The 13,218-nt window shown below is 42.6% G+C and overlaps 1 protein-coding gene across 3 annotated transcripts in view; it reads right to left on the bottom strand.

Moving 5' to 3' along the window:
- LOC102379795 (serine/threonine-protein kinase DCLK1) overlaps positions 1-13,218 on the bottom strand; it is a 410,739-nt gene that overhangs the window by 193,888 nt on the left and 203,633 nt on the right. For all 3 annotated transcript variants that reach the window (XM_014525416.2, XM_025191247.1, XM_025191248.1), the window contains exon 4: positions 11,040-11,139. In XM_014525416.2, the coding sequence (XP_014380902.1) occupies positions 11,040-11,139 (100 nt within the window). The remainder of the gene's footprint in view (positions 1-11,039; positions 11,140-13,218) is intronic.

Raw genomic sequence — 13,218 nt, 5'->3', positions numbered from 1 at the left:
ATAATCCATACTTTCTATGGGTATACACAGAAGTAACTGTTTGCAGGAACAGTCATGAAAAGTGGCAAGTAAGCAACATTTAAATGTGTGTGTAGGTCTGTATAGTAATAGCCCAAGTGACCTTGTAATCTATGATCTCCTTCTTCCTGTTCATAAAACTTAGTTATAAACTCAAGAAGCAGAAACAGGGATATAACTGACTAATTCTACATTGAGAAGGATGTTTAGACAGAAAAGTTGAATTGTATTACAGAAATGGCTACAGATAAGACAACTTGAGATACAGTATTTGAGAATTTGTCCCATTATGTATACAAATTTTACAGGTTATATATCTAGGCTCCTAAATTTGTGCATGGAGCTAGCTATTAAAATTAACATCAAAAGAAATATCTTGTAGACTCAGCGTGGGAGACTGAAATACATTTGCATAAAGTGTTCAAACAATGAACACCTATATAAAAAAAATCCAGAACTAACAAATGTTTCCTGAAAAGTAAAAAAGGGCAAGGTCTAAAAACACGAACACCTCCCCCACCCCATGAAAATAGGCCAGTGAACTCTGGGTTACATACTGGGTTTGTTTAATATAGAATATTAATACCTAAAGGTTGCGTATACACAAGATGCTACATCACTGTAGCAACATGATACAGTGACGTAGAGTTGGCAAGCACAAACCATGATGCCAGAGTTATATCGCTGTAGCAATGCACTTCCTCACTACAGCACGTTGCTATGGTGATGTAGCAGTTAAAAATAGCTGTGCGCCACCAGCACGGTGCAGTAACGGCTGTTACTGCATTGTCACTTAGTACTTCCCTTAGGAAGTACACTTGCCCTTTTTTAGTACGTGCATGTGTGGGTTCTTAGACCCTGCCCTTTAAGAAGTACTAAATGACGGTGCAGTAACAATGGTGCTGTAGGGGCACATGTAGATGTGCCCAAATAGTAATAAATGCAACAACTCTGATTTTAACTTTTTACTTGAGCATAGGTTTCTCTGGAGCTCATTTGCTTTAAAAAAAACAGGCTACAATTCAAGATATTGTTCAACACCAAAGATACACAGAGAATCAATAACAAGCTCTGGAATTCTGTCATGTACTTTCAACCACTGTAAAACAGGACCATCTTGCATCATGCAGGAACACATACTGGGGAGAGTTAACATTCTCTTGAAGGGGAAGTTCAGTGTATGTGGTCAGGGCATTAGCTTATCATGCCCTCATTTGTTTCTGCCTCAGCTACAGAATATCTATGTCTAAATCCTGGCAGTTGTTGACATCTGAACATATCATGCTGAGCTAAAAAACACTGAATTTATGCCTCTGCTGAAAGTACAGTTCTGTGTCTGAATCCCCAGAATCCACCATCTTTTTCCTACTGCTAAAGTGTCATTTTCTGATGGGGGCAGAAAAAGTCAGCCAGTGTGTTCTCCACCAGAGTCCAGAGAAAAAGCTGCTTAAGACAGGAAAAATCAATCACAATTCCCATCTGCCCTTTCTCCCTCTGACAGGCAGGACATAATCAAGGTTACAGAAACTTGACAGTTATTAACAGGAATAAACATGATACTTCTGACTAAGTGTGCATCTATGCATGAGGGCATGGACATGTGCATTAGGAATCAGATTTTCTTGGCACGATGTCAGCCACTGGCAAGATGACTGGTATAGTAAGACTGCTGGCATAGAGAAGTAAAGCTAAAGACTAAAGTAGATCAGCAAAAATCAAGGTGAAAGTAAGTTCCAAGGATTCCAAACTTAATCTTCCTCCTGCTTCAAGAAAAGAGTAATTTCCATCACTTTTTCCCCAACATGAATATCTAGTGTTAATAAGTAATCTGAACTAATTTTCATATTCAGCCATTCTAGATTTGTTATACTTTGCTGGGGAGTGGGGGAAGGAGATATTTCATTTGACCTGTTTTGTGGTAGCTATTTAATAGATACTTCAATACAGGACAAATTCTTTCACACTTAAAATTATCACTGTTATGTATTAAGTTCAAGGAGAACAAGTTCTTTGGGTAAATATGATATCTTTTATTAGACCAACTAAATAGTTGGAAAAATTGTTCTTTGCAAGCTTTCAAGCACAAATACCCTTCTTCAGGTGTGGAGTGTGTCCATCCATGGAACTAATCATTAAAATTAGAACACTGCTTTCTGAATTTATAAATACAATTAAAGTATTAAAACTTCATGAAAACAGTGACTCATGTAGGGACTTAGTCCTCCTATTATTTGAGTAATACTATATTCTAGGGCCTATTAAGAAAGAGAACAAAACTGTTGGACCCAAAATGTTGACTAATATAACCCAACCCCCTCCCACCCGCCCAAGCCCCAAAACATCTGAAAAGTTTCCAAGGATTTATTTTGTTAATTAAAAAATGTTTATTCAAAATAATTAATAGAAAATAAATTAATCTCCAGTTGTCTCTCCAATGCCTGAAGAAGGGTCTTTGTGCCTGAAAGCTTGCAAAGAACAATTTTTCCAACTAGTCAGTTGGCCTAATAAATGTATCACATGTATCCAAAGAACCCTGTCTGCCTATGTCCTTAGATGAACACAGCTACAACTAACAACCCTGTATTACATTCAAAGCATTCAACTAACATTTACTAAATGTGAAAATAAATTTACAAAGAGATTAACATGCACCTACCTTAACACTTTGTACTAATGCTCTTATAGTGCTAAACAAAGAGCAATTTGTACAAACTCAGCTGAACACCTTAGATCTTGCAGAGCAGGTTCTCTTGCAACATGAAGTTGTGATTTTAACAAGCTATCATCTTGTCATTATCCTTTATTTTGGTTTTATAATATTGTTTAAGGACATCATATTGTTGAAGCAAAGTTGTCAAATGTTTGGGATCTAACAAAGATTCCTCAAAATGGATCAGTGCTTGTAGTCACTGGCAGGACAAAGATAGCTGGGTACTAAGGCATACGATTGATTCAAAATTGTGAATACCAAAGCTCAGAGTTGAAGCACTTGTCTTATTATTTGCTTGATAACCAAAATTATGTTGCATGTACTTCACTTCCAATTTCCTCCCCACCCCCCCACATTCTTTACACACAAAAGCTTCACTTCCTAGAGCTGAGCTATGAGATTTTAGTACATGTAGTTTAAGAGTATGTACAAGCATTATATTTAGATTACCCTAAGCATTCACAAGGCTTAGCTTGCCCGAAAAGTGGCACACCATCTAAAGTTAGCTCTCTTCAAATTAGAACTAACTTTAGATCACCATGGGTTAACACAGAGGCAGGCAATTATTTTGGGTGGAGGGCTATTTAATGAGTTTTGGTGAGCTCTCGAGGGCTGCATGGGTAGTCCCACTCCTTGACAGCTGCCCCACCCTCTTGACACCATCTTGGGACCAGAAGTCCCACCCCTTAGCACTTGACCTTTGCCACCGGAAGCCCTTCCTCTTGCCCCCTGGAAATACTCCTCGGGGGGGGGGGGGTGTGCATTTTGGCACCAGGGGGGGTTGCCATCTTGGAAGCAGAAAAAAACAAAACAAATCATACCCTAAAAATCAAACACCTACTATAACATATTTTAATTTTATTACAAAAAATATTTTTGTCGTAATTTGTGTTTCATACTGTATATAGAGGGGATTGAGTAATAACTCAAAAATAAATTCTTAGTTTTGTATGTTGTGCAGGAGGGTGTGTATGTGTGGTATGTGCATGGTGTGGTGTGGTATGGGTGTGGGGGGTATGTGTGGTGTTTGTGGGATATGTGGGGTGAGTATGGGGTATGTGCGTGTATGTGTGGTATGGATGCATGTGGTATGCGTGTGTGTATATGGTGGGGTGTGGGTGTGTGTGGGGGTTGTGAGGAGGTGAGGCTGTTTGTGGGGGCATAAGGTATGTTGGGGGGTTGTGTATATGTGGGGGGTTGTGGGAGCAAGGTGTAGGTGTGAAGGAGGTTAGTGGAGTGTGGGGACCTCCCCACTCCCTCCATGGCCCAGCAGCAGGCAGGGTGCTCAGGGCGCAGGTGCCCGGCAGGGTGCGACTGTGGCCAGTGCTGCACATTACAGAGAGGGGTGCAGCTTCTGCATGGCTGCCTGTATTAACAGCACTTCCTACCACTTATGGACAGCCCCTGCACTAGCCCAGCAGGAAGGGAAGCCCCACATACTGGAGCCAGGTGCCTTCTCTGCCAGGGCTGTGCATCACCGGAGAGAAGCCTCAGGTGCTAGAACTGGCTGCCATCCCCACAGAGGCTGCACTGCAGGGGAGGGAAGCCCCAGGCAGGGAAGGCAGCTAGCTATGGAGCCTGAAGTTTCTCTCTGATACTGCACAGCCCTGGCAGGGAAGACACCTGGCTCCAGCACATGGGGCTTCCCTCCCTGCTGTGTGAGAGCAGGGGCTGCACATGAGTGGCAGAGAACACCAGCAATACAGGCAGTCATACGGAGGCTGTACCCCTCGCTGCAAATGTGCAGTGCTGGCCGGAGCCTTGCCCCGCCAGGCGCCTCCACCTTCAGCACCCCACTTGCTGCTGCTGCCACTGCCTGCCAGGCCTGTGCACAATGGGGGCATGTGGGGCGAGTCCCCACATCCTCCACTCTCCCTCACACCCACAGACTGCGCACCCCAGCTCTGTGCTGCCACTAGCCCCACGCTCTGGGTTTCTTCCCAGCTGCAGCCCCACCCCTGCCAGCAGGAAACCAGGGAAGCAAGCAGGTCCAGGGGGCTGTGGCAGCAGCAGCCCCACACAGAAGCTGCATGCTGGCTGGCTGGGCCCTTCCGCACACAAGGGTGGGAGCCAGGCAATAGGGTATGGTTTCTGGGCTTCGTGTACACGTGATTGCCTCACTCCCACCCTCATGGGGGGAAGGACTGGGTGAGGTACCATTGGTTGGGGGGCCCTGTGGGACACATAAAAGTGCTTGGCAGGCCAGATCCAGCCCATGAGTCGTATTTTATCCACCCCTGGGTTAACCAGACCTAAAATGGGTTAACCCAACCTAATGAATGCTTGCACACATCTCTTAACCTAGTCCCTGGGTTGGGAAAGCCCAGTCACCCTCCATAGCTCCAGGACTCTGCTGCTTTTACCCACCCCTACCGTGACCAGGCTATCCCTACCCCTCAAAATACAGCTCCAACTTGGAAAGCCCCTCCTGGACATAGCAGCTCAGTGGTGAGGGGCACAGCCACTGAGGTCCCTCAGCTAGGGGCGTGGGGGGCCCACCACATTCCACCTGTGAAATGGCTGCCCATGCCCACTTTCTGCTCATGAAATTGGGGGGTAGCCCCTGCAAATTAGGTAGGTACATAACTGATGTAGCTGATTTTGTTGCCAGCAAACAAGTAATATCACAAACAAGGTCAATCCGTCTCTTTAAGGAAGACACTTACATTAGCTGGTATATGAGAGACCCACCACATACATGGTACATAATACAGCACAAGTCACTGTTTACAAAAGCTAAAGGTAGCTACAAGCAAGACCTACTACAGTTTGAAATGATATCAAATAATTAATAAAAATACTGCTTAGTTACTAAATATTAGATTTTCATTTTATGATCAACCCACCCATATCTTTGGCTTACCTGTGCTCTTACTTGTGGAATGGCAACTGAATATGATATCTACAAGTTAGGTTAAATAGTTATATTGTTACCAGTATGTTTGGCAGTCATGACGCTCTTATTTACTGTGTAGTGGACAAAATAAGTGGTGTGTTTTACATGAAAAACCTCCCCTAGAAGTTAATGTAAAAAACAGGAAATCAAAGTACTCTGCTTGCAGTGCTTCTTTCCCTCTTTGAAGGATACAAAAAATTAAAGGTTTCTACCAAATCATCCCTGATGGTGTATGGGAAGTTTTTTTCATATGAGATAAAAACAAGAAAGGGGCTGTGATCTTGCAATGAGGCCTGGGTCTGGAGGAGTATGTAACACTTGTATGGGAGAGGTTGAAACCTAGAAGTTAAAACAACTGGATGGGTGAATCTCAGGGCAATTAGTGCACATGAATAAACTCCAAAGCTTTTTCTCCCAGGCATGCAATTTGAATGTGTGCCCAGGAGGAATTAATTCTGGAGCAATCAGCACTGGAGTTTATTTATGTGCAGCATGTAAAGCCTGGTCAGAGCAGTCCTGGATGGCATGGGGCCCTGGCGGTCAGCCTGCCAACCCGGAGCTGCTCCGACTGGGCTCAATGTGCTGCAGAGGGTCTGGCTGAGATACAAGGGGGCTTCAGTGTAAGCAGCCCCTGCACTGGAGCACCCTCATGTTTTAGCCAGCCAGGTTAGTGTCTACATGTGTGCTGCTGCCATAACCGTTTCCTGCACCCTAATAGGGGCACATGCATAGACAGTTGAGACATTTACTGTGGAGCTAATTACTCAGCATCTCATGCAGATGTGCTCAGTGTGTAATTAACTAAGTCCTGATCTGTGCTAGGCCTGGCTCTGTGATAGGCTTGGAAGAGAAAGTTGACCAGAGGAGGTACATGAGAAACCAAGCAGGCTACTGTTGGTGTGGTTTCTACTCTATATTTTAGGAAACTAGCCTGATTAGGCACAGAAAATCTATGTGATAGTCCACACCAAGGTTTAAGACAAGGGCGTTATTTTTACCTGATTAAAGAAAGAGCAGGCCTACCTATAGGCTAAAAGTTCAAAATATTTGGGCTAAATGCCCTCTTCCCTCACTTTTCCTCATTTTGTGGCCATCATGCACCTCTTCACATCCGTTCTGGCCAGATGACTAAAACTGCAAACTCTCATGGTATTTCTAATCTGGTTGAAATCAGGAAGTACTGGAAATGTAAAGGGGGGTGGGGGGGCGGAAATCTTATTCTAGTGATATTTCCAGCTGCATTCCAGGGATGCAGAGGCAGACCTGCCAAGTCTCACACATGAGAGAAACTTGTACATTTCCTAGTAATTTTAATGCATGATTAAAAAACACTGCTGCTTTGAAAAAAAGAGACTGAGAAAACAGTGATATTTTCAATCTCAGTCCTTTAAATTGTAACAGCTTGAGAGGTTTAGGGAGATTGATCTCTAGATTGTGTGGGTGGGTATGTCAGCCATTAACTGTAGGCAAATTAGGCAAACTCAGTGTTATAAAATCTTAGAAAAATGTGGAGCTAAGTAGCAGAAAAAAAAAAAAAATCACACCCTGCAAAGAACCCAAAGTTTATTCTAGGATCAAGTTTTCTTTTGTCTACTAAATACCAATGCAAAAACTGTAAATATTCATTGGAATTTTCTCTATTAGAAACAAAACAAAACCAACCTCAGTCTGGTAAATTTTAACAAGGCCAGAGGGTTGCTTTTAATTCAATACAGACTTAAGTGTAAATGTTCCCAAAAAGGCACCGGTTATTTCCAGGCAGGGGGATGTGTGAACAAATCAAACTAAGAGTCAAGCCAAGCCTATACTTTGACATGAGACTCCCAAGAAATATCTATGTACTACAAGAAAGAGTTTTGGCAAGTATATTGTCAACATTTTCCCTGAGTCAGCACAGGATGGTGCTAGGACATTGTGCAGATGCAGGCGTCATCTATCAGAAGACGTAACGTTGAAATCCTAGCCACATGTCACAATGAAAGATCACCGGGCACCCTTCACGTAAGTCAGGGTGATGTTAGCACTGCTGTTCCAACATGGAAAACAGCCCTGATGCCTTACTGAATTTCCCTTCCATTTTCAAGCCCTGTCCTAAACTTGGCAAGTGTTTCTTAGTGCTTCTAATCTGGCAATATTTCATCTCAGAGGAGGCTTCAATGTTGGACAAGGAAAACTTGTATGCAGCTTGCTTATTCATTTGGTAATGCAAACTTTATCTGAAAGTCATTTTTTGTTTCTCTAATCTGAATGTCACTTTCCTTTCCTACCTCCTTTTTCATGCTCATCTCCAAGAACAGAATACAGACACTGACAAAGGATTCTTCATAATCTATAAAAAGTTCATGGAATTGCTTGCTAAACCAAGACACCTCTCTATCTGTTAGATTAACCAGGCACATACAACTGGATTCTCTTTTGCATTTTGAATATGTATTTTGCTTGGAAAGTAGCAATCTTCAGACATACAACCACAATGGTGGTCAGGACATTTCTCTTTATTTGCCCAGTGGACTGTATTGTCAGACCTTGCATACTCATAACAAATAGCGTACAGAAGAAAAGTTGGCACTATATAGACATGCATCTAGTTTTTGAGGGAAGGGTTTACAGGAACAAGGATCAAGACAACAGAAAGAAAAACATGCCTTTAGTCAAGTTCTGATCTGCATCAGTAATTAATAATAATTAACTGACAACCTTTCCTCATGCATTAAACGTGTGTGTGTGTGTGTGTGTGTGTGTGTGTGGTGGGGGGGTGTTACGTCTCAGCTCTGTATTCTTGGGCAATCGGGGCACAGGATACAGTCTGTCTGACTCACAAAGGACTCACCCCCCCTCCCCTCCTCTACCTAAATGAAACTGATTAAGATGCAGTGAGAGACGCACCTAAGACCCTCACCAGATAAGGGTGACAAGAGTGAATCAACTGCCCTAGGTCTCATTTACATGAGAGATGGAAAACAGAAAGCCTGAAGCAGAGACTGCAGTGAATTCTGGGACCAGAGAAGCAGGAGAGCGCTGCATGATGGGGAATCTGTGCTTCCAATGTTAATCAACCCATGTTCACACACACCCAGCTCAGCATTTATCAGACCAGTTCTAATCTGGAGTTACTAAGGACTTTTTCCCCCCAGACACACACACACACACACAGAGCTCTAAGTTTAATAGGCATCTCGGGCCGTACATTCCCCGGTCCCACTATGGGAGGCCTATTTAAACTTGATTGACTAAAACTCGGTTGCCGGGTTAGGGAATGCTGAGGCAAGAGACCGAGTCAGAGGGGGTATGGGCAACATTTGAACAATGGTTAAGGGTTCATCACAGCATCCAGCCTGCTGGAGCCCTAATCCCAGGTGTTGTCATATCTTTCCCGAGACGACTGGTGGGAGTCCTCTCCACAAAAGGTTATGAGCACCCCAATAATTGTTTTAAGTCTGTTAAAAGACTATAGTAAGATCTGGAAAAGTCATGCTAAGCTGAGGCTTGTGCACAACAAGTAAAAATCCAAAATCCTGATGCTGCAAGCTATCTATTGTTCCTGAAGAAACCATGAGATATCCCATCAGTATATCTGCCACCCATAGGAATTTCAAGCTGGCTCCCAAGTATTTGGGTTACTCCCTAATCTTAAGTGTTTCCTGATTATCAATCAGTTTCCTGAGATGGTCCAAACCAGATAACCCCTTGTCAATAGAAAAGACAATGATTTACACTACTGAGGGTGCTTCGAAGCAGCTGAACTGAGGGTATAAAAATCTGTAAGTGTGTGTGCTGCTAGGGGGAGAAGAGGAAGAGGAAAAGGAAGGAAAAGAAGTAGAAGCAGGAGGAAAGAAGGAGAAGAAGAAAACCCCTGTGCTGACACCATCCCCTGTCGTTCTTGGGACGCTGGAAGAACAGATTGTCTCTCTCTTCAAGGATTGTGCTACGGACTGTGCCTGTCAGCTTTGCAGCCTGAGTACCGTGGACTAGGTGAGATCCCAGCGTTCTCTGTCTTCTTTCTAGGCATAAACTTCTGAACCTGAACTGTATCAGTTAAGCTTGAGCTAAGTTTCCCCAAATACTTAGTGAAACCAGGGTAGTATTGTCATTGTTGGTGTTTGTTTTTCTTTTGCATGTCTATTACTACTAGTACTATTATATATTTCATATGCTTAGCAATAAATAACTTTTATAGTCAAACTGGTAGTAATTGGGTATACTTTTCCTTCTCTGCTTCTCTTTCCTCCTGTGCTCTGCAGCAACGCTTCTTTTACCTATGCTAAAGATCCCTGTGAAGCCCAAATTATTGTGGGGTCTGCTCATCAAGAGGCCAAAGATTGGGACGTGCTGAGTTTGAAACACATAAGGGGATCAGCTTGTACAGGCTGATTGACCCAGTTTGACTCAGACGTGCCCTTATGAACTGAATGCTGGCCCATGAGGGTGTCAGCTGGACACCCAGCCGGATTCAGAGGGATTCTGTTTACCTGTGTGCTTGTGTCTGACTGCATTTTATTGTTGCTCTTATGAACTGATTCTTGGCATATGAGGGTGTCAGCCTGTCCATGCTGATCAGCCCGGCCAGGTCAGGTGTGTCACGTTAATTTGTGTGTGTTTGTGTGTATGACTGGATTTAGTGACTGGAGGAACCCAGCCCATTGAGATTGAGTCCTGCAAGATAGCTCCACTGGGGGTGAGGGCTTGCAGAAGGGAGAAATACAGCTCCGTATAGTAACACAAGCAGCACATTGACAGAATCACCAAGACCCTAGAAACTACCCCTAATAAATGAGCACACCCCAAAGTAATGGGCAAATTTGGTAACAGGGGGGTTGGTTATTATTCATGGTCCACCACTTGGAAACATTCTTTATTAAAATGCAGGCAGGCTCCAACCAGAAACATGTGTTTTCCTTTAAGGTCTATTTGCTTCAGTGAAATTACTATATCAGTCAGTCTCTACGACACACAGACCTCATTGAATTTGCTCAGGTGAGTTCATCTGAATATATTAGTTTTATCTAGCTTATGTATATAGAAATAGCTTTCTATTTCCTGCTAGTTGGTGAGTTGTTACTTAAATCCAGATTCTAAAGAACCTATGTGGGTAGAGGAAGAAGTGAGATGGCTTTAAACAACTTTTTGATTTGGAACCAGTATGAACCAAGAAAAACTTGTGAAACAGCCATTAAAATCTATTTTAATTGAAAGAGATCACATAAAATAGGAGTTTAGTGGCCCATAGCACTATTTCCTGTGAAAATTACAAAATTAGTTTTAGATAAAGATTTTTTGGGGAGTTAAGAAAAGACATGAATATTTAATATCAAAACCTTTTGGGTAGGTTCAGCTGATGCAGTCTAGGCCTAATTTTGCATAACCTGGAAAGCTGCCCACACTTTTAATTCTGAACATTTTAAGACACCTTCTTACCACTTTCATCTAGCAAGAAATCATCCTGGTAACGGAACTTTTCTGGTCCACAAGCAATAAAAATGTCATCATCACCAAAGAAATCCTGAAGGCACATCACCTGCAAGAGAAAAGGAAAAGAATGCACTCAATGTGGGATCTCTCATAATAATTATAAAAACAATAAATCCTTCCCAGTCTACATCTGTATGAAAGCTCTTCTCATTTAATGAAATCAACAGGGATTCTTCTCCAGAGGCATTTCAAAGCAGTGTTCGGACCATCTGTTATGAGTAAGAAACACTTTTATGGACACTGCCGGAAGAGAGAGATAAAAAAGATAGAACACTGTAACTGTCACATTTATTATACAATGTATCAATGTGGAATGAGGCAAGTGCTTTTTGTTTATGCACAAGATGGTGTTCTGTAGTTACTGGATAATTAATTTGCTTTTGCAGTTCCCATTTATATTGTTTGACAGCCATTAAAATTGGCTAACAGTTTTGTAGGCAGTATTTACCATGGTTTTTTCAACAAAATCTGAATGACAATGAAGGTAGCCTGAGGAAATCGGTATGATGTAACTGAGTAGGGAAAAAATTACTCCACTTTAAGCAGCTCACATTCTCTATCACTGCCCCCTTCATCTCTCCTAAACAGTACCCACTAAACCACTTTGAAGGTGTATCTTTGAACAATCAAGTCAGTATCAGTGTGAAATTTTACTTCTAGTGTTGAGCAAAAGGGAAAAAAAAACTTGGTAAAACATCAGGATTAGAATATTGTTTAGTTCTCCTAGTTTCAATATCCTTTAGCAATAGCTTGCATTGCACCAGGTTCACTTTGTTTTTAACAACAGGAGTAATGTTTCCATTCTCTTAATTTATTTTGCTAGCCATACAGCAGGAAATTTGCAGTATTCCCAACTCTTGTCTTTTGGCCCTTTTGATCCTGTTTTTATAGCTTCAAATCTCACTTGCCTTTAAAAAAAATAAAGACAATGTGAAATATAGATTAGATAAGGGCTTTGCAGCTATATCAGTTGAACAATTCTTTCAGAAACTTCACTGACATTAGATTTCATAACTAAAAACTGTTTGTAGCAGCATTCAGACAGCAGAGGTCTATGAACAGCATTTATTCATGAGCTTCACAAAATACTGGAAGAGAGCCCAATTGAATCAGATCTTCCTAGCCATGGAAAGTGGGGGGAGGGTAAGCAGGGGGATAGTCAACTTTCTGGTTGACTTCACTGAAGAAAAAATTCACTGGCAAAGATGGATGACTGAATGACTACTTTGCCTCGGTATTTCACTGGGCAAAGGGGAAAATCATGCCAGACAGGGTACAAAATGAACAGGGCATGAATGACTGTCTGCCTACTATTGCCGTAGAACTGGTGTGTGATCAATTAAGGAAATTAAACATATATAAGTCAGCAGGACTGGATGAACTCCATCTGAGAGTGCTGAGGGAGCTGGCCGAAGTCATTGCACAACCCCTGACAAAACTCTTCCAAAACTCGTGGCACTCCAGAAAGGTCCCTGAGGACCGAAAGAGGGCCAGTGTTGTGCCCATCTTCAAGAAGGGGAAGAGGGAAGACCCAGGTAACTTCAGGTCAAGTAGCCTAACTTCAATCCCAGGGAAAATCCTGGAAAAATTCATTAAGGAGTCTATGTGCAATAGGTTTGCAGAAGGTAGATTCTGAATGACAGCCAGCATGGCTTCATCACAGACAGGTCTTGCCTCACCAACCTCATTTCCTTTTACAATGAGGTAACTCGCCACGGACAGGAGAAAGCAGGTTGACATTGTATACCTTGACTTCCAAAAAGCCTTTGATCTGGTATCTCATGATGTTTTCACAACAAGATTGGAGGATTGTGGGCTTAACTTCAAGACAGTTAGGTGGGTATGAAGCTGGGTGTGGGGTAGGACCCAGAGAGTTATAATGAATGGATCTGCATCATCCTGGCAAGAAGTGGGCAGTGGTGTCCCACAGGGGTCAGTGCTTGGTCCAGTGCTTTTCAACATCTTTATCAATGATTTGAATGTGGGATTGAAGAGATCACTGGCCAAGTTCGCAGACAACACCAAGTTATGGGGAAGCGTGGTCACACTTGAAGATAGGCTAGGATAGGATCTAGACAGGCTAGCAAGCTGGGTGGGTTGGAACCAGATGAAGTTCAACATTGAG

The sequence above is a fragment of the Alligator sinensis genome, unplaced genomic scaffold, assembly GCF_000455745.1.
Source record: "Alligator sinensis unplaced genomic scaffold, ASM45574v1 scaffold1034_1, whole genome shotgun sequence".
Lineage (NCBI taxonomy): Eukaryota > Metazoa > Chordata > Crocodylia > Alligatoridae > Alligator > Alligator sinensis.
This window is presented reverse-complemented; position numbering and strand designations above follow the sequence as displayed.